Source organism: Antedon bifida, chromosome 10, assembly GCF_963402885.1.
Source record: "Antedon bifida chromosome 10, ecAntBifi1.1, whole genome shotgun sequence".
NCBI classification, from domain to species: domain Eukaryota; kingdom Metazoa; phylum Echinodermata; class Crinoidea; order Comatulida; family Antedonidae; genus Antedon; species Antedon bifida.
In genome coordinates, this window is record NC_136235.1 from 19,094,094 (window position 1) to 19,115,688 (window position 21,595).

The 21,595-nt window shown below is 35.8% G+C and overlaps 4 protein-coding genes across 5 annotated transcripts in view; 2 read left to right on the plus strand and 2 right to left on the minus strand.

Annotated features, from left to right (window-relative positions):
• Positions 1-10,680, plus strand: part of LOC144854354 (cytochrome c oxidase subunit 6C-1-like) — a 77,709-nt gene extending 67,029 nt beyond the window's left edge. Inside the window, exon 5 of the transcript XR_013614573.1 lies at positions 10,669-10,680. The gene's annotated coding sequence lies outside the window, so the exon portion shown is untranslated. The remainder of the gene's footprint in view (positions 1-10,668) is intronic.
• On the plus strand, positions 35-3,790 carry LOC144854323 (uncharacterized). The gene is made up of 6 exons (XM_078712268.1): positions 35-319; positions 861-1,002; positions 1,728-1,843; positions 1,991-2,141; positions 2,449-2,568; positions 2,830-3,790. The coding sequence occupies exons 1-6, from the start codon at positions 137-139 to the stop codon at positions 3,318-3,320; spliced, it is 1,203 nt and encodes a 400-aa protein (XP_078568394.1). The 5' UTR covers positions 35-136; the 3' UTR covers positions 3,321-3,790.
• On the minus strand, positions 6,071-11,206 carry LOC144854321 (uncharacterized). 2 transcript variants are annotated; one of them, XM_078712266.1, is made up of 7 exons: positions 10,975-11,206; positions 10,199-10,307; positions 9,941-10,065; positions 9,585-9,738; positions 8,531-8,677; positions 8,031-8,256; positions 6,071-7,277 (listed from the first exon to the last, which is right to left on the minus strand). In XM_078712266.1, the coding sequence occupies exons 1-7, from the start codon at positions 11,200-11,202 to the stop codon at positions 7,016-7,018; spliced, it is 1,251 nt and encodes a 416-aa protein (XP_078568392.1). In that variant the 5' UTR covers positions 11,203-11,206; the 3' UTR covers positions 6,071-7,015. The 2 variants fall into 2 exon arrangements, with proteins under 2 accessions (XP_078568392.1, XP_078568393.1); XM_078712267.1 differs by having other exon boundaries at positions 10,199-10,295; positions 10,975-11,205.
• Positions 11,207-11,432: 226 nt separating this feature from the next.
• Positions 11,433-19,818, minus strand: LOC144854088 (sodium/potassium/calcium exchanger 5-like). Its single transcript, XM_078711971.1, has 9 exons — positions 19,681-19,818; positions 19,018-19,248; positions 18,568-18,651; positions 15,096-15,199; positions 14,769-14,869; positions 14,140-14,360; positions 13,591-13,800; positions 12,822-12,923; positions 11,433-12,440 (listed from the first exon to the last, which is right to left on the minus strand). The coding sequence occupies exons 1-9, from the start codon at positions 19,784-19,786 to the stop codon at positions 12,106-12,108; spliced, it is 1,494 nt and encodes a 497-aa protein (XP_078568097.1). The 5' UTR covers positions 19,787-19,818; the 3' UTR covers positions 11,433-12,105.
• Positions 19,819-21,595: the final 1,777 nt, after the last annotated feature.

Below are 21,595 nucleotides of genomic sequence, written 5' to 3' on the forward strand. Positions count from 1 at the left end.
CACGTGATATTAATAAGATGTCTAAACTACGTAAATGCCGGTTTAGTGCTTAAAGAACACTGAGGCTGTTAAGTATATACATAAATAACAGTCTCAGAAATTAAATATTACGATATTATTGTCTGTATAAATTAAAATGAAGCAGCTCATGGAGACAAATGCGGACGACAAGTCTCGACTGTCTGTGTGTCGACTCACCGTATTTGCAGGCGTTCTCGTTGCGTCCATGACGTTCGCATTTTCATTGATGCAGTTCTACACCAGAAATGAGCATCTGAATCGAATTTCTGACTTGGAAAAAAGCGTCGCTGATTTAAAGGTAACATATAACTTACAATGTATTACACACATAATGAACCCCACGTTATAATCTGGGTTCCAGACGGAGGTTTGACTTAATACTAGTAAAAAGATAAATATTTTGGCACATATGGCGTTTCATAAAAATCGGAAAAAAAATAAATAAATACATACAGGCAAGTCTCGTTATAACGCACCGACGTATTTCAACGTACAAGGTACGTTACAGTGTGGAACGGATCACCTTAACCCATGCTAGTGACGAGTTCAAGCTTAATTTTACATCTATGTTATAATATATTATTCCTTTACATTATTCACTTACAATAAGCTTGGTTCTCACTAGGACGCAACGCAAGGAAGTAAGCGCAACGCAACCGAATTGACCAATGACAAGCGACAGTTCGGATAATCCATCGCTTGTGATTGGTCAATTTACTTACGTTGCGCTTACGTCCTTACGTTGCGTCCTAGTCAGAACAAAGCCTTAGTTACAATTGAGAACCATCTTTGTAAATTATAAAAAAAAAAACATCTATGGTAATTATTATATATTTTAGATTACAGTTAACGAACTTGAACACATTATCGGAGATATATTGGAGAAAGAAAGAACTCAAGTAAACTCACCAACGACAAGTCCTGGTTTTTACAGAAGGCGTCGACGAGATATTTCAGAGAGCGCTTGGAATGTACTTCAAGGTAAAGCGTGGTTCCCACTAGCGACGCAACGCAAGGACGTAACGCAACGCAAGTGAATTGACCAATCACAAGCGATGGCTTATTCGCTTGTGATTGCTAACTGTCTATAACTTCGCTTGTCATTGGTTAAAACGCTTGCGTTGCGTTTACGTCCTTGCGTTACGTTCTAGTGGGAACCAAGCTCGTGGGAACCCGTATCGAGTCCTACCTATAAAGTTTTTAAAATAACAAACATTGTTACTCTACAGCGTTTTGAAAATGAACGAGGGAAATGGCGCATAAGGGTCAACATTAGCTATTTTTGCGACATGGGAAATGACAAAATGGATGCTCAAAAACAGTTCTTTCGGAATCGCCTTATCAATGCCACTTTAAGCGTGGTTCCCACTAGCGACGCTACGTAACGCAGCACAGCGACGTATTGACGCAAAGTGCTGTATTGCGTAATCACAAGTGGGAACCGTCGACGAAACAGTGCTGCAAACATCGCATGTTTGATTTCACACAGGCGGGGGCAAATACAATTATTGGAAGGGTCCTAGTGGGAACCACGCTTTAGCGGTTTCGAGCCCATGTCCAGACATTCAGCCTGCCTCGTAACATCCTCCTCCGTAAAAAATATTTGCTATGGCAAATCCACTTTCCCAATTCCACGCAATAATAATGTTCAAATCTTAGAATTAGAATCTTAGTATGGTTAATATAAGCATAAATTGTTGCCACAGGTCCGATGGGACCTCATGGAAGAGACGGATCTGATGGCCGTGATGGACGAGATGGTACACCTGGAATTCCTGGAAGTCCTGGTCTTGCTGGTATTGCTGGAGACCGTGGCCAGAAGGTACATTCATAGCTAACTGTACTCTACTGTAGACCTACTGCAATCTATCAACGATAATCGTCTAAAGTACTACTACATATTTTGATAAACTATGCTGCTAAGTACATTATATTTTTTTTACAAATTATTACTATTATACTACTGTAGGGTGATTTAGGTGACGATGGACCTCGGGGTAATAAAGGTACACATGGTGCTAAGGGCGAACCTGGCAAACAGGGACCTGTTGGAGCTAAAGGTGATGCGTGTGAGTTTAATCCACAGGATGTCGCTTCAGTATTCATCAAATCTATTGATGGTACGTATAGGCCTACAGTTTCTCATTGATGGCGATTGAAGCAGGCGTAACGGCTATGAGCGCTCACTGGCTAAACCAAGCTCTGTCTACACTATCAAACTAAGAGTTGACAAAAAAAGTGTGATGTCCCCAAATATGGTAGTAATATGACATCATCATGTCCATAGATGGACACATCCCATTTTTTTTGTCACATAAAGTTTGTTAGTGTAGACAGAGCTTTAGTCAAGACTTTTAATGTTATATATACATACTATCTTCATCCTAATTGCAAAATGAATTAGAATAAAATCCTATTTTTAAACAGATCAAACCCACCTCAATGCAACGTCACCAAATATGTTGGGGATATTCGGCGGTGGATCAGTCTACATACGATGGGGAAGAACGACTTGCCCGAATACAGGAACAGACTTAGTCTATGAAGGTATGTTTGATACCCTAACTACTTACAAATATTTAACGTAATTTTAGGAGAGCCAAAACGACTGATTTCCCTGATCATGTAATAATCATATACTTAAAGCAAAATAAATTGATGAAATTCGAAAAGGATGGGTGTGAAACAATACTAAACCCGCATACCTACCCACTCCTAACGCAATGTTTATCTGTAAAGATTTCCAAGTTTGTATTAGGCCTAGTTAGTACATGCAAGTAGGCCTAATTAGATTTATTGATTTTAAAGGTATTGCTGCAGGTTCGCATTTTAATCTGAAAGGAGGTTCGTCGGAGTACGTCTGCCTTCCGCTGGAGCCAGATTGGGACAAATTTAGCGACGTGAGTCAATCGTTAAGCTCTAAAATCTATGGTGCAGAATATGAAACTGGTCAATATGATCCGTTTGAACACGACAACGCTGCGACTTTGACCAATCACAACGTTCCATGTGCCGTCTGCCGAGTTCCGACACGTGCTACAGAGTTCATGATTCCCGCTAAAACTAATTGTCCAGAACGTTGGACAAAAGAATACTCTGGCTACTTAATGACTGGTCAATATAATTCATTCCAAAAGACACAATACATCTGCGTAGACAGATCTCCGGAAGTTGTTCAGGGAACAGGTTCAGATCAAAGCGGAGCTCTACTTTATCCTGTCGAGGGATCTTGTGGGTCTTTACCTTGTCTGCCATACGTCACAGGTCGTGAATTTACTTGTGCTGTGTGTACAATCTAAACAAGGGCATCTAAAGATAACTGATTTGAAAATTCATTTCACATGATAATTCTATGATTATTTGTTTTTATATTGTTAGTTTGCCTATTGATATATATTGATAAATACCTATGTGGCGATCAGTTGTCAAATTATTCAAGTGTTTACATTTTAGCTAGCCATCTTTGACAAACATTTAACATCAATGATGATTATATGACTCTCCCCCGCACCCCCCCCCCCCCCCCCCACCACCACACCCCCCATATAATCACTTCATTGCATTTATGTGTGCATTTTATTATATTGTGGACATAAATTGAAATTGAATTGAATTGAATTGATAGCTAAATAAATGTGAACTGAATATGTAACAAAGAAAAGATACATAGTAATTCTTAACGTTGACCAATCATGTCTCTAGTAATATTCTATTAATTTGAACGTAGTGAGGAAGTATTATGAATAAAGAATAATAGAGCACAATCCTATATGTTCTAACTGTTTTTCCTTTATTGTATGAACTGTATGCGAACCAATTACTTTCCCCGCTCTACCCAGCACCTTTTCAATTCGGTCTTTATTCCCTTTACTGATATTCCCAGCCCAGCCCAACATACAATAACCCCAAATAGATAACATCACTGATGAGTAAAACATTTTACAAATATCCTGCTTTACTCCAAACGAACCGAGTTTCCTCAGGCAGTACAGCCTTGTATTTAACTTCTTAACTATAATGGTCAACATGATTCCTTCCCCCCCCCCCCCCACCCCCATTTAAGCTTACAGTCAAATACTACTCCCAGGTACTTGTTAACAATCTCTACTTCCTTTCCTTTAATGTATACCGGGTCCATACTGTCAGACCTATTGATAGTGTACACAGAGCTTTAACCACAAGAAGTCATAATTTGGCCATCATCTCACGGCCTAAAAGTGGCCCAGCATTGAGACTCTGGTCCGGATCTTATTTAGTTTAGACGTTCGGCTTAAAATTAGTAAAATAAAAAAGTGGTCCAAAATTGGGATCATGGTCCGGATTGTCGGTGGTTTAAATTTGGTAAAGGCCTGTCTTTTAGTTTTGATGTTATCCTGCTAACAGGAAACATACAACAAACAGCAGACGAACAAATAAAATATCGCAGACAAAAAGAGTTGAAATATGTCTGTTTCTTGCACAAATCACTTCGGTTAAGCTATGGTGTCATAGAATCAAGTTTTAATTGAGGGTAGAAACTCCTCAATTTTTTAAAGAACATAACTTGTGGGATATATAGTAAAGCAATATATTTTCACAATTCAGTTAGGAACTATCATTAGGTATATTGCTATACACCTCCTCTTGTAGTGTCGTATAACCAGGAAAGTGAAATAATTTCATTATTCCGGGATACAACCACATTATTGGTGTTGGCACTGTTTCTGATAATAATTATTGCTTCTGATCCGGTATAGTTTTCAAAAACAGTTTATTCAAAAACATTGATTAATATATCATTATTGGAAACAAGCAACTATACAGTGAAAACAATCATAATGAATAAAGTTATAAAAATATACTTTCATTATAAGAAAATAGAGTATAAAAACGCCGTATGTTTTGAGACATTTACGACATTATCTTGGCATACTGTATACTATATACTTGACATTCGCTCGTCATACCATGGAGGAGTTATGAAAGTCTGGGGCGGATCCAGACATTTTTGAGAGGGGGGGTCCGCCGATAAAAAGGGCACATCAGATATTGAGTATTTGAGCCACAGCCCCCCCATGGTGGGGGTTGTGGCGAAGCGAATTTTGTTACAGGACACACTTAGATGGCCGGAAATGGCACTCTCGCACGCAAAATCCATGATAAATGGCACCTTTCTAGTTCGCCGGAAATGACACTTATTAGCAGGGTATATAACGATGCAAAATTAAAAGTTGTTATTTTTCAACCAATTTAAACATTATCTGTTGGTATTTTGTTTCAATATTCCAATAAAGAAAGAATTACGAAAATCTGACTTGTAGTTTTCGAAATATAGGGTCTAAAACATTGCCGAAAATGATCGTTTTTAGCCACGAACGTTGTAAACAAATTGCGCCATTTTTCGCTAAAATAATTACATATAATTACGTTTTATATTAATTATCAACATTGGAAATATCAATAAAATATGTTATTAAATGTTTATAAAATATATAGAGTTGTTTATTTAACGGAATTCGTACAAATTCATTGCTCTAGTCTAAATTTGTGTAGTACCGTTCAGTACAGAGAGATCACGTGACTTCTTGGTACACGCGAGAGAAAACATTCCGCTGTGGGTGATTCGCGTCCACCAATCAAATAGCCAGAATCCAAAATCATTCAACCGTGAGCTCTGCCGATCGCGGGAAAGCTCAGCTTTGATTGGCTTACGATGACATCATATCACAAAACGGTGGTTTTGTAGTTGAGCCTCACGTAATTTTCACAAATATTTGTTATTTGCTCTTTGATCGGCCGCCGTAACTTAACATCGCGCTCATTGTGATAAATTTCTGTTTTTATTTTTGGGGTTAGTGTAGCCTACTCTGTGCATACTAATATACACACAAATATGTCACACAAATAAAATATTGAACCTCTAAAAAAAGGGCACCCTTAAAATTTAGGGGGGGTCCGGACCCCGTGGACCCCCCCTCTGGATCCGCCCCAGAAAGTAACTACATGCTTATAGTGTTTCTACTGACTTATTCGAGTTTTAATTTTCCTAGTTTTGTGTATTTGCTTATAATTATCATCGTTTAAGTCACATGCGCATTGCAGTCACATGCGCATTGCAGTCACATGTACATTGCAGTCACATGTACATTGCAGTCACATGTACATTGCAGTCACATGCGCATTGCAGTCACATGCACATTGCAGTCACGTGCACATTGCAGTCACGTGCACATTGCAGTCACATGAGCATTGCAGTCACATGAGCATTGCAGTCACATGAGCATTGCAGTCACATGCACATTGCAGTCACATGAGCATTGCAGTCACGAGAGCATTGCAGTCACATGCACATTGCAGTCACATGAGCATTGCAGTCACGAGAGCATTGCAGTCACATGAGCATTGCAGTCACGAGAGCATTGCAGTCACATGAGCATTGCAGTCACGAGAGCATTGCAGTCACATGCACATTGCAGTCACGAGAGCATTGCAGTCACATGAGCATTGCAGTCACATGCACATTGCAGTCACATGAGCATTGCAGTCACGAGAGCATTGCAGTCACATGCACATTGCAGTCACGAGAGCATTGCAGTCACATGAGCATTGCAGTCACATGCACATTGCAGTCACGAGAGAATTGCAGTCACGAGAGCATTGCAGTCACATGCACATTGCAGTCACGAGAGCATTGCAGTCACATGCACATTGCAGTCACGAGAGCATTGCAGTCACATGCACATTGCAGTCACATGATCATTGCAGTCACATGCACATTGCAGTCACATGCACATTGCAGTCACATGAGCATTTAAATTGCGCGGCGCATTATGTCAAATTAAGTTCTTACTTGTCCCGCCAGTTGTGCCACATGATAAATAAATAATATGCCTATTTTGTAATACAAATGTTACAAAGCTTTTATGCAATATTAATGTTATCGCTATCGTTATTGTTATAATAATTCTCAATATCATAATGTAGTTATATATCATCATCTTAATTATAATTGTTACTATATTGTACAAGTAACACACGTCAATTCTCGACCGTCAACATACGGTAGACAAGGCAAACTGCCGCATTGAGCTTCGACTGGGTTCAATCTAACGCCTTCGGTATTCACGTATGAACCAGGGCGCGCTTCCGGCGCCTCATCGACACATATGTACTCGGAGCGTTGATGTTGATAATGAGACGACACAATATAGCCATGGTATTCTCTGGTCCAGTTTTCTGGACACGTTCTTCTGGCCGGAAGCATCATCTTCACGTTTCTAAAGTAGGGAAAACCCCCAAGAAAATTAGTTTGCATGAGGAAGTTTTAAAATGGAAGTGATATAGAAGTAATAGTCCTATTATCCCCTTTGGAACTAATGGTAAAATAATTATCTTACTTCGTGAAAATACAATTTAAAAGTTAATTGTGTGAAAACAGCATAATTGAGGAAAGGGAAATAATAATAGCGATTCTGATACATTGCCAACACTCAATTAGATAACCATTACCCGATATACTGTGTACTAACACGGGTTGTGACCGTATTTCAACACCGTATACCGTGTCGTTTCTCGTCAGGATACTAATTTGATTAAAAAGCAAATTTCTATACTTTAGATCATATGTTATAATAACATAATGGTACTTTCAGACCCTGTACCATTTTTTTTGGTGACAGTGGCTGTGTGTGAACTAGTACACCGGGGTAATCCCCTACTCGTCTTGAAAGATGTACTAGGTTCTTTAAAGTACACATGAGCTGGATGTGTACATTGGACCTACGGTTTGTAGTCTTATCTGAGAAGACTTGTTCTACCACTAGAACTATGGAGTGAGCCTCGAATCCTTGCCGATGTTTTGGCTACGTATTACGGTTCCACTGTCTTAACCGCTTGGGCACTCTCGCTTATGGGGTCCACTTGGACGCAATGCAACAACATAGGCGCAATGCAAGAGATTTTAGCACTCACGAGCAACAGTTAAGATGATCCATGCAACATGATTGTTTAAATTATTACGATTCACTTACCTCGAAGGAACGTAGCAAACGGCACACGTTGCATCTTGATCATGTAGCACTTCGGCATTGTCCGTAGAGAACGGACTATTTCCAGCCGTCAACTCATATTCTGCGCCGTAGATGTACGCCTTAGACTGTATCCCGTCTTTATGATTTCCCCATTCAGGATTGTTTGGTAAACATAGGTAATTACCCCCACCGCCAACATGAGAGAAGTATCCACTGGCGATTATGCCTAAAAATAAATTGAAAACAAAATAAATTGGGGTCAATAGATTTTCATACAAATATATGTTTTTAAAATTCATTCGACTTATGATAAGAATGAGTCAAGCTCCGAAACAGTTTATGATCGTCTTTCTTCGTGTCCACAAAACCTAAAGCTTGGTTCCCACCTAGGACGCAACGCTGGGTTGCGTTACTTTGTGTTGCTAGTGGGAACCACGCTTTAGGCACTTGATCAATACTGGTTAGTGCATAAGAGCTTTATAATATAAATCAATATTTACCATCATACACTAGCTGTGCACCGGTTTCCAACGTGGGACACGTGGTTCGTCCCCATCTAGTATACATCGTACCTCCACCATTTAAAGCATTCGCAATGTTTTCTATGATGGGCTGTGAAGTTGGTGAATTGGGCGACTGGTCATTAACTGTAATAAAAATAAACAATACAAACATTAATATTGACATTATTTTATTTTTATTTTATTTTATTCAATTTTCAGGCACAAAAATACATACAAGACAGCGGTGCAGTACCCTGCGGATTGCCATGAGTGCAAAGCACTGTCGAGATGGCTCTCCATATACTTTAACATAAATCAACAAAAAAAAGCCCATTGTACAATTTTGAAAATGAAAGGACTTGTTTGCCAATCGGAAAGAATGTGGTTGTAAGATGGTTGTAATTGAACAGATTTTGGTGTAATATTTAATTACATCTTTTGGATATTATTAGGCTTACAGTAAGTTGTGGATAACAACGAATTGGTCATAAACAATAGAAAAGCGTGGTTCCCACACCGACACAACGCAACCGACGCAACGTAAGGAAATGCCTGATAATTTTGTTTTTCCCCGCCTGCGTGAAATCAAACCTGCGATGTTTGCAGCACTGTTGCGTCGTCGGTTCCCACGCGTTACGTTCTAGTGGGAATAACCACGTAATATTATAACTAGGCTAAAGTGAGTCCCGTATTCATCTGAACGTGAAAATGAGCTCGCATTATAGAGAGATAGAGAGTGTGCAGTGGCCTCGACGTCTTTATCCTCCCTATTTTACAACAAATGTAGGATAAGTAGCCTAAAGCGTGGTTCCCACAGCGACGTATCGACGCAAAGTGCTGTATTGCGTAATAACAAGTGGGAACCAACGATGCAACAGTGCTGCAAACATCGCAGGTTTGATTTCACACAGGCGGGGGCAAACTCAATTATTGGAAGGGCATTTTCTTACGTTGGGTAGGTTGCGTTACGTTGCGTCGCTAGTGGGAACTCACCCACTCAGCTACTGAAACTCACTGTAATACTACATACAAAAATACATATAAGGCCTACCACGAAGTAACGTTTGAAATAGCAAGGAAATCGAACTAGTGTCATTCAGCGTGCAGTCGGTACCAGGAACTCCGGCAATGCCTCGGTCACCTTTCACGCCCCTACTGCCATTCTGACCTGGGTTTCCTTTGGGGGAAGGAGGGCCTTGTTCTCCCTATCAAATAACATGAAAACGTGGTTTAACTCCTCAACGTACCTAATGTACACTTCAACTCAATGAAATACCACATGATATACTACCAGTAGGCGTAGTCCTTCTAAACCTAACCTAGTAACAATCCATTAAACACAAATAATTAGTTTTACAGTGATGCTTCCATTGGCACATCAACTACATAAACAATGTGTTGTTTTACCTTTGTTCCTCTTGGTCCCTGCAGCCCAGGCAAACCAGGCATGCCCGGCATTCCGTCCCTGCCATCTCGTCCGTCAGCTCCGCGTGGGCCAGGTGGTCCTAGAATTCCTCTCACGCCGATAACACCTTTATACAAACCCATATGAATGAGTAAAAAATGTATTCAAAAGTTACACCCTTTGTAAATACTTAGATATAGGCCTAAAGAGTAATGTTCTACTAAACTAAACTAATATTAATACATTCAATAATCACAAACCTCTAACTTCTTGCAAAGTGTCATTAACCGACCTCTCGTGTCTAGAATGAACAACTTCGAGTGAATTATTTTCGGAGGGTAGGGCTATCAAATTATTCTGTTCGTCATACTATAAAGAAGTAAACCTGTTGTTACTTTGATATGCCTAATCAAATCCATAGATTCCAATCGTAGATAAAAGTTTAGGTTAAGGATAAAAGAAGTAAAAAAAATACCAGATTTTTTCCATACAATATTTTTGCCCAGTATAATGGACAATTACGTAATAGTAATACAGCATCTCGCGTGTATTACAGTCTAGCAGCTGGGCCTGTATCATGTCAGGTTAGGCTATACAGACAAACACTGTGATGCTGTATTATGCAATTTTCCTACGATACTTGAGAAATCAGAGAGGCACAAAAAATGCTCTATGTGTCGAAAAGGCATCACGAATGTTGAATGCGTTACACACTATAGTCTATGGCACGCAAAGACAAACATTTCTTTCTTGTGCGCATGGTATTTATGACCCTCGAATTTCACCGACTCAGTCTAGCCGAAAATAATTGTTTAACATTTTATCTTATAGGCACAGATACGTTTGTAGACCTAATTATAGTGTGTTACTGTAATAAGGAAAACTGATGGTGCTGTGTCCAACAACCCTGGATACACAGTGACTATTATATCGGTAGTAGGACTACTTTTGACTTTGAAATTGCTCCCATAATCGAAATGTCCTTTTAATAGGGTTACGCCAACTATCAGGAGTTCTACTGTACTGTATTACTCACGTGTATATCTTCATATCTGGCTGCTGTTTCAAGCTTGTTCATTCTTTCTTTAATTTCAAAAACCTGAATAAAGACAACAACCTGGCAACTGATTACGATCAGAAAAAGGATAATGTTGAAACCCGGATGACGATGGTGCTGGTCTTCTTTGTAAACCATGATGATGTGTAACGTTCGTTTACATTCGTCGCAAATAAACTTTAAAAATAAAATTCCCGACCAAGACATTTGTTGAGATCCGTTATTATAGGATTAAGTAAGATCGTGGTTTAAACGATGGTGGCGCCGTTACAAAATAAACTTGTTGAGGAAAACATTTCCAAAATATTGATGGACAGACAACGTTATCTTAATTATAACGTATAATTTATTTTTTATTAAAAACTTGTTAATAAAATACTGTTAGATTTTAACCTTTGTTAGGCCTATTATATACATTATCTTTAGAGTTGACCTATTAAACATCGTACAATAAAAATCAAATATTACCAAATCTCAGTACACTAATGTATTTTGATATGAGGTAGAAAAATGCATGTACTGTATAAGGTGTTTTATCAAATGTGTAAAATGAATCAACATAAATAAATAGCCGGCATTTAGCACAACTATTCATTAGCCATTAACATTGCAGTAACAATCATTTATATTTACCCGATTTACAGTTTAGTGTGTATTATTGATCTTATTGAGAAACATAATTGTGGAAAATTCAGTAATATATTGCAGTAGCATATTTGTACACTCCTTCTGTTTAACTTTTCTATTCTTTGTTTTTGTTTTTATTATAATTATACAATATTTATGTGTATCTTGCTTACGGTTTTGTTAATATTCTAGCAACCATGTACTTATTCATTATAAAAGTTAAATATTTAGCTCATTATGCTCTTAATTGAAGAAGCTCATAGCTGGATAACAAAATACCTCCTACAGACTATACTATACAGTGTACAATCATCGCCTGCAATCATTGATTTTACCCGCAGAGAGCGAAAGCCGTACACTTAGCCTAGGTCGTCATAGGCCAATGTTTTGTAGACAAACAACGAACTTTCGGTACTGACAAGCAATGAAGCGTGACGGGAGATCAAATTGCTGTCCAGAATATAAATAGGTGCTACGCAGCAACTACAAAAGTGGACAAAGTGGTAAGATGTCTTTAGATTTACTTCCATGAACATTTAAAACGACAAGAATTGAGATAAATACAATATAAGCTATAATTAAAACTACACCGAGTCTTTTGTCGAGTTCCCAATCTTTTAAATGTAGACACAAAATCATAAACATGGTAGTAACAATGAGACCTGAAGATAATAAGATGAGGCTTTCGCTTCCGACAACGATCGGATCCCAGTCACCACCATTGCTAAGTATTTTAGCTAACCATATGCACCCCAGGCATACAAGAATTTCAAATACGTTACTTCCAATAATATTTGCTACGGCCATATCCCCATAACCTGTAAGGATAGAAAGAATATGAGAAATGTTCATTCGTGCATTCAGCTTTGATTCGAAATGAATAACCTTAAAACCAGTGGCAAATATAATAAGTAACATAAGCTAACATTGAAATAAGTTAAGCGCTCTGACTGACCAAATAGTTGGCAAAATGCAGAGAGGGTAACTCGAGATTTTGATATAAGCTTTTGTGAAGTTACCAATATATAAATTTTCCTGACAATAAGCTTATACTGTACATGTTATGTACAAAAAATAATATGTATGTTGTTATCAACTTCTCTACATATATTGGTGAGTTGATCAATCACAGGCGACAACACGTCGTGATTGGTCACACAACTTTCGTTGCGTCCAATGGGAACCAGGCTTTAGCTTACCATCCTTCACAACTCCTATAGATGCAAATAAGTCTGGTAGACTAGTCCCAATGGCAAGAAATGTAAGACCCATTACATCATCAGATATATGCACTGTATGGCCTGCAAACAAAAAGAATGATGGGAAATGTACCGGTATCATTATTGAATCTATGGGGTCGTTTGTGTATTTGTATATGTGTGGTAAAAATGTAACATTGAATGACAAAAATATTCCTATAAGACAAAACTAGTGATAGCTCCCTCTATTTGCTGGGTGGTTAATCAGAAACTGATGTTCCTAAAGCGTTTAGCAACGGACAGACAGACAGACACTAAAATTATCTGTAGGCGTACAACTGGTAACATTTACAGACAAAAAGTAAAATGTATCACATTAAAATTCATTATTATTTTAATTGGGGTGATATGCTGTAATACAACTCTTAAAACTAGAAATTTCAAAGTGCAAGTGAGTGCTACGAGCAAATCACGTGATACCTATAGTATAACGTAGTTTTTAATACGAATGACCATTCTTAAGACAGTGGATACGAATGTCTATTAGAACGCTTCACCCACGGATTATGCAGTGTACAATCGTCGCCTGCAATAATTGATTTCACCCGCAGACAGCGAAAGTCGTAATTTTAGCCTGACGTCTTAGGCCAGTGTTTTGAAGTCAAACAATGACCTTTCGGGTAGCAATGAAACGTGAAAGAATGTCAAATTGCTGTCCAGAATATAGCTGCTACATAGCAATAAGTAATCAGTATTTAACAGGACTTACCTATAACAGTAATCATCCATATTAATATATACGATAGACCAGCCATCCAAATAGTTCCCATAACAAACGTTATAAAATAGGTTTTCTCCCAGCCCTTCCGTCGGCAGTCAGGGATGGTTAGATAATACACAGTAATCACAGGTAAACCTACAATCCAGCAAACATACATTGCCGGGCTTTTTGGGGCTGAGAAGACTGATGCTTTCTTTTCTGAAAAATAAATAAGGACGACAAAATAAAGCATTTTAATTCTTTCGAAATAATTAACACAACATTGGCCAAATTTGAATTTATTTACTGGAATACAATTGTTTGAGTTTTCAGTGTTGAGCCTTGTGACAATTGTTGCGAAACTTATAGCAATGTGTGGGTGTTTTTCTTTTTTGCAATCTCGTCACATAGACAGTTGGTACGCTCTTCAACCTGCTGAAGTTGTCTCCTCTAGGCGGCACTTTCTGTGGAATCTTATACAAAACTGATGACCCTTCCCCGGGGGAGTAGGCCTATCAAATTCCTACCAAAATCTTTTGTCATCATGCGTAGGCCTACCTGTTTCTTCGTCATCAGTTGGGAACAAATCGAATTCTTTGTGATTATTTTCCGTGTTGTGAACAATTTCAAGGATAAACGTAGATTCATCTACTGATTCTGGTTCCACATTGGTTTTCATTTTCTCCTGTAGTTTCACAGCGTATTTAGAAACGTAACCATTGAAATACATCAAAGTTAGGTACAGGAAATAACTAACAGAAAGTATCGTGGCCTCCCACCTAAAATGTAACGGTATTGTATTCATATTAGAGTGTTAAGATTATAGGCCTAAATAAATTCGCATTTCACAATTTATAAGAATTCTATGTTTATCGCTAATTCACTCTTTGTTAATACAAAGTTAAAACTCTAATGTAGTGTTATGAAATTGTTTTTTACTAAGTAAAGGATCTGTAAATTGACGAAGACAATTGTTATGCTCTGTCTACACTATCAAACTAGTTTGACCCAAAAAAGTGTGATGTTCCCACAAATATAGTAGTGCTATGCACAAATATGGTAGTGATATGACATCATCATGTCCATTTGGCACATCACATCATCAATTCATAATTTTATATAAAAATGTGTACATGATATCTATACTACAAAATGTAGATAATTAACAATAAGAGGCCTATATTTACCACGTAATTAGTGAATCATAGATGGTAACAATGAGAAACGTAACGGAGATAGCCCAGCAGATCGCATCTCGAATTATAGGATACCACGACAGCTGTATAGGCTAAAAAAAGGCAATACACATAATACTAAACACTGGAAGGATTTTTGTATAATTAGTTTTGTAGGTCGGTTTTTAAGAACAATGACAAACAGACAATACTGATAAGCAGACATTGTAAAGGAAACTTTCGAACAACTTTGAGAATAAAATGTGTTATATTCGTATAAAACAATTTCATAATGAACGCGATTAATACTATCTTTCCTCTATCATCTGCAGTACTTACTTTCTCAGAGAAGAACGGACATAAACCCATGATAAATAACATATTAAAACCTGCCGATCCTACAATTGCATCAATCCCAATGTCATCTTGAACGACGAACGTACCTGAGAGGGATAATTAACAAATTAATTGCTTTAGAAATGATAATCTATAATAAAAAAAGAAACCATTTCTTAATGGTCGTTTCGTGTATACAACTTTCTATGGGGGCCCTTATGGATGGATTAGGAAGCGAGATTAGTGGTGATGTGGTATTAGTCTAGGACCTGGGTCAGATTTGTATGCATTTAATTTAGGAGAGAATATCTCAACTGTTATAGGATAATTTGACCCCAACGAACAACATGGAATGTGTGCCAAATTCGCTATCCGGGACGAACATGGCCAAAATCGGGGTCAAAGGTTAAAAATGTGTGGTTCTTATATCTCGACAACCACTTGTCGTACAGATTTGCTTTTGTTGTCAAATTGTTCAGAATATACATATTTATATTCGGTCTAACACAACCTTTAGGGAAAAAATGACCGGAAACGCTTTTATTGACCTTTGACCCAAAAATGACCAAAAAACTCATTTTCTGGTTAAATTATTCTTTAAAATGCCAATGGACAAACTTTATGGTATCAAATGAAAGCATACACAATATGCTACCCATTGCTACCCAACTTGTATTGAAAATGTTTATTTATGAAGCTAATTGTATGGAAAATGTGCATATTTTGATTATTTTTATACAAAAAATGAATATTTGGTAGCGTAATTGTTATGTTTATTTATATAATACTAAATAATTTAAGTGTTTGGAAAAACTATTTGGTATCAAATGAAAGCCCATAAAATATTCTATCCATTGCTACCCAACTTGTATTAAAAATCTGTAATTATGATGCTAATTTTGCCAAAAATGTGCATATTTTATTATTTTTTTACTAAAATGAGTATATTAAATAGTGTATTTATTTTGGTCTATTTATAATATTAAATAATTCAAGTGTTCTTTAGGTGTCAAATCGTTCAGAATATACATATTTATATTCGGTCTAACACAACTTTTAGCGAAAAAATGACCGGAAGTGCTTTTACTGACCTTTGACCCAAAAATAAAAAAAAAAACACATTTTCAGGTTAAATTATTCTTTAAAATGCCAATGGACAAACTGTATGGTATTAAATGAAAGCATACACAATATGCTACCCATTGCTACCCAACTTGTATTGAACATTTTTAATTATGAAGCTAATTGTATGGAAAATATGCATATTTTGATTATTTTTATACAAAAAATGAATATTTGGTAGCGTAATTGTTTATTTAATATTAAATATTTAAGTGTTTGGAAAAACTATTTGGTATTCAATGAAAGCCCATAAAATATTCTATCCATTGCTACCCAACTTGTATTAAAAATCTGTAATTATGATGCTAATTTTGTTAAAAATGTGCATATTTTTACTGTTTCATCACTTTTAGATATTAATTATGTTGTATTTTTTTATATCTAGGCTAAGGGTAGTCTAGATCAAATTATCCTATAACAGTTGAGATATTCTCTCCTAAATTAAATGCATACAAATCTGACCCAGGTCCTAGACTATATGACATTAATTTGAACTAAAAATATTATTCATATTGGGTGTTACTTTGTCCAATAAGTTACATTTTAAATCAATAAAATATGCACATTTTTCACAAAATTAGCATCATAATTACAGATTTTTAATACAAGTTGGGTAGCAATGGATAGAATATTTTATGGGCTTTCATTTGATACCAAATAGTTTTTCCAAACACTTAAATTATTTAATATTATATAAATAAACATAATAATTACGCTACAAAATATTCATTTTTTGTATAAAAATAATCAAAATGTGCACATTTTCCATACAATTAGCTTCATAATTAAAAATGTTCAATACAAGTTGGGTAGCAATGGGTAGCATATTGTGTATGCTTTCATTTGATACCATACAGTTTGTCCATTGGCATTTTAAAGAATAATTTAACCCGAAAATGTGTTTTTTGGTCATTTTTGGGTCAAAGGTCAGTAAAAGCATTTCTGGTCATTTTTTCGCTAAAAGTTGTGTTAGACCGAATATAAATATGTATATTCTGAACAATTTGACACCTAAGGAACACTTGAATTATTTAATATTATAAATAAACCAAAATAAATTTACACTATTTAATATACTCATTTTAGTAAAAAAAATAATAAAATATGCACATTTTCCATACAATTAGCTTCATAATTAAAAATTTTCAATTACAAGTTGGGTAGCAATGAGTAGCATATTGTGTATGCTTTCATTTGATACCATACAGTTTGTCCATTGGCATTTTAAAGAATAATTTAACCCGAAAATGTGTTTTTTGGTCATTTTTGGGTCAAAGGTCAGTAAAAGCATTTCTGGTCATTTTTTCGCTAAAAGTTGTGTTAGACCGAATATAAATATGTATATTCTGAACAATTTGACACCTAAGGAACACTTGAATTATTTAATATTATAAATAAACCAAAATAAATTTACACTATTTAATATACTCATTTTAGTAAAAAAATAATAAAATATGCGCATTTTTAACAAAATTAGCATCATAATTAATTACAGATTTTTAATGCAAGTTGGGTAGCAATGGATAGAATATTTTACGGGCTTTCATTTGATACCAAATAGTTTTTCCAAACACTTAAATTATTTAATATTAAATAAAAAAACATAACAATTACGCTACCAAATATTCATTTTTTGTATAAAAATAATCAAAATATGCACATTTTCCATATAATTAGCTTCATAAATAAACATTTTCAATACAAGTTGGGTAGCAATGGGTAGTATATTGTGTATGCTTTCATTTGATACCATACAGTTTGTCCATTGGCATTTTAAAGAATAATTTAACCCGAAAATGTGTTTTTTGGTCATTTTTGGGTCAAAGGTCAGTAAAAGCATTTCCGGTCATTTTTTCGCTAAAAGTTGTGTTAGACCGAATATAAATATGTATATTCTGAACAATTTGACACCAAAAACATATCTGTACGACAAGTGGTTGTCGAGATATAAGAACCACACATTTTTAACCTTTGACCCCGATTTTGGGCATGTTCGTCCCGGATAGCGAATTTGGCACACATTCCATGTTGTTCGTTGGGATCAAATTATCCTATAACAGTTGAGATATTCTCTCCTAAATTAAATGCATACAAATCTGACCCAGGTCCTAGACTATATTACTTTGTTGGGCTTTTTTCGTATCAGTGTAGACTTGCCCCAAGTCTGTAGTATAGTTATTTCGAGGCTTGAGTATACAAGATCAAGTATACGTATGAAACGCGATATGTGCAAAAATATTTATATTTTACTAATATTAAGTTAACTCCGTCTGGAACTCAGACTAGTATCAGTGTATAAGCCACGTTCGAAATGTGAATGCGTCTGAAATTTGATATCTAAAATATGACTTACCAATTATTGCTGTAAAGAGTTCTGGCGCAGAACTACCTGCTGCCATAAAGGAGGCACCTGCTACATCAGACCTGATATTGAAATCTAGAAAATGTAATATTGTACAGTATCAGTTTATTGTAATCGATTTTCAGTGATTTGAATAGGCACCTGCTACATCAGACCTGATATTGAAATCTAGAAAATGTAATATTGTACAGTATCAGTTTATTGTAATCGATTTTCAGTGATTTGAATACGTATTAATATATTAATCATTCACAATCTTTATTGAAAAAACACACACTTTTATATCGGCGGCGCTGCGTCCAAGAAGGATGGACAACAAAAGTGTTGGTTCCTTTTGTTTCTTTTGTACTTGTTGTCTGTTGTATCTCCTCCATATTTAATCTATAAAACTATAATTTTAATTGAATATTGATGTACCTGGTTATTACAACGCTTACTTACTTTGGCAAATGAGTTCAATAGAAGGTACAAAGTAAACAGCACATACATAAGCTATTGCTCCGAATATGTACATGGATACAAGCATATGCACGACTATTGCACCGTTGTCCCGTTGAGATTGACTAAATAGCCCTATAGGAAACTTCGCGGCATTTGGCAATGAACAATTCTCATAATATTCGTCTTCTTCTGACCACAGTATCTGTCTGCGAGTGGAATACTCATAAGATGCTGAAAGAACAATTGTCATATAAATTACGTAATACCAAGTTAATACCTTCAATGGTAAGGAGATAGAAGAATGTATAATAAGAATGTACATTCGGGACCTGTCCCCTTAAGGAGACAGATTGGTTATAACGTTAAAGAAATCATTTTCCCCTCGTAGAGTTAAAAAAGGGTTTCTATAACTATATTATTTATATTTATTCATTTATTGACGCTTTTGAAATAATTGAAATCGGTTATTATATCATATATATTTATATTATCACGTGCACACACTATCACATAAAGTGAAGATTGTCCCCTAAATATTAAAAATAATTATATATCACATTTTTTGTCACATAAAATTTGATAGTGTAGACAGAGCTTTAACATATTGAAAATATCCTAATAAGTAAATATTAGTCAGATGCATAGAAGAGGAAAACGTAATACCTGGTTTTTCGATGTGTTTATTCAAGCGAATCACCGTCAGGATAATACCACCTACAAAAATCAAGGCCCCTTTTAAGAGAACTCGTCTCTGAAATGCAACGTTCATTCTATTTGTTCCATTATTTAACCTATAAAAAAAGATATGACACAAAGGGTAGAAATATTATTTATTTATTTCGGACACCTTTAGAACGGTGTCACTTATTCGTGATTTTTTTTATACTTTTGTCTTTTACTATTTGTCGAGATCGCAAACTGCAATTTTGAAACTTTTCCAGAAGGTCAAAGTTGAACTAAAGTTACCTTCATTGATAAACAATGTATTTTTGTATAATAATCAACTCACCAAATTGTTGTGTTTTGAATACTGAATATACCCGATATTATTACTTTAAATTGTATTCATATTTTGTAAATCACTTAATGGTCTCCTTTATGACATATTGACGTGTCGTACCTTATATTAACAATCTAAATTGCAGACAAATTATTCTGCTTCGGAGGAATTATACCTAGTTGATATTAGATGCAGTCTGCTGCCAATTTCTCTATTCATTCTGCCTCGGCGGACAGAATATAAATTATCTTTGTGCTTTGGTCGTTCCATTTTCCCACGTGAGTCCCTAGGCCATCATCAGTAGGCAGATGGTAGGTTGTCGCCATCAACTCATGTCGAGTAATATAAAAAATAATGATAGCCGATAAGGCCGAAAATGGGGGTTTGTTTTACTTCTGTTAGTGTTATAATATGCCCTTTGATACGATCTTCAATTTGATATTCTTTTTTTTTTATGGGAGTATGTTTCCATAGGTGTTTGATCCAAAATAATGACTGGGGTAATAATGTTCAGCACTTTCAATGTTTCTTTAAAATATGATTTTAAATTTGTTAAAATACAATGGGTCTTCTGAAATGTTACAGTTGAATATAAATCTTTTAGCTATCAAAATTAGTGTATTTAATGCATCGAAACTATATGATACCAAAACATATATTAACATTGTTTAAAATTAATTTGATATTCTACTATGTTATTCTTTCAATGCTGTCCAGGGATCTGGGATGACTCGAACTTTACGTAAGCAGAAAAGGGGTAAAAACACACAAAAACAATTGTTATTTAAAATGTAAATAAAATTGAGTAATCTTTCTTGCTTACAATAACCAATAAACGTGAATTTGTTAGTTTTATATTTAATATGTCCTTTGATACACTCTTCAACTTTAATATATTTTATTGCGTGCCAAAATCAATATAAAATATTATCTTTGCAATGATTAATATCAATCAATGATGAGCAAACACCCATTATGATGAATTAAGACAATCGATCAATGTCTGTGGGGAAATCAGAAAAGGTAAATCTTGTTCTTCAAAAATTGGATTGAAATAAGTTCGTTATACAATTATGGAAATACTGCCAGAACGATTTCTTAAACAATAAAGAATAATTTCCAATTTGTATAGCGCCAACGATAATTGTTCATGGCGCTGAATTGTTTTAAAAAGAGTTAAAACTACATGCGTCTCCCCTAAAGCCTGTTTTCGACGTTATTCGATGCTATCGTTAACAATAATCGGCAATCTTCTACGTAAAAATTGAAATGTTAACGATTTACAGGAAAAGGTATTCGCTACCGTTATCATTTTAACTTGAAAACGATCGTCGTTGAACTGTTAACGATCAACGACGATAACGTCGACAGGAAAACAGGCTTAAGTATCACGACGTGTCAGTATTGCCAATTCTAGGGCTCTCGCGTCTGTCTACAACAAGCTATGTGAGCATAGTATAGCGGGAAGATAACCTATTCTCACATCTTAGGCCCTACTGGTTCTTTAAATTGTACACGAGTATTTTGTGAACAGTCGGGGACCTTTACGGTTTATATACTCTTTATCACCAGAACCCC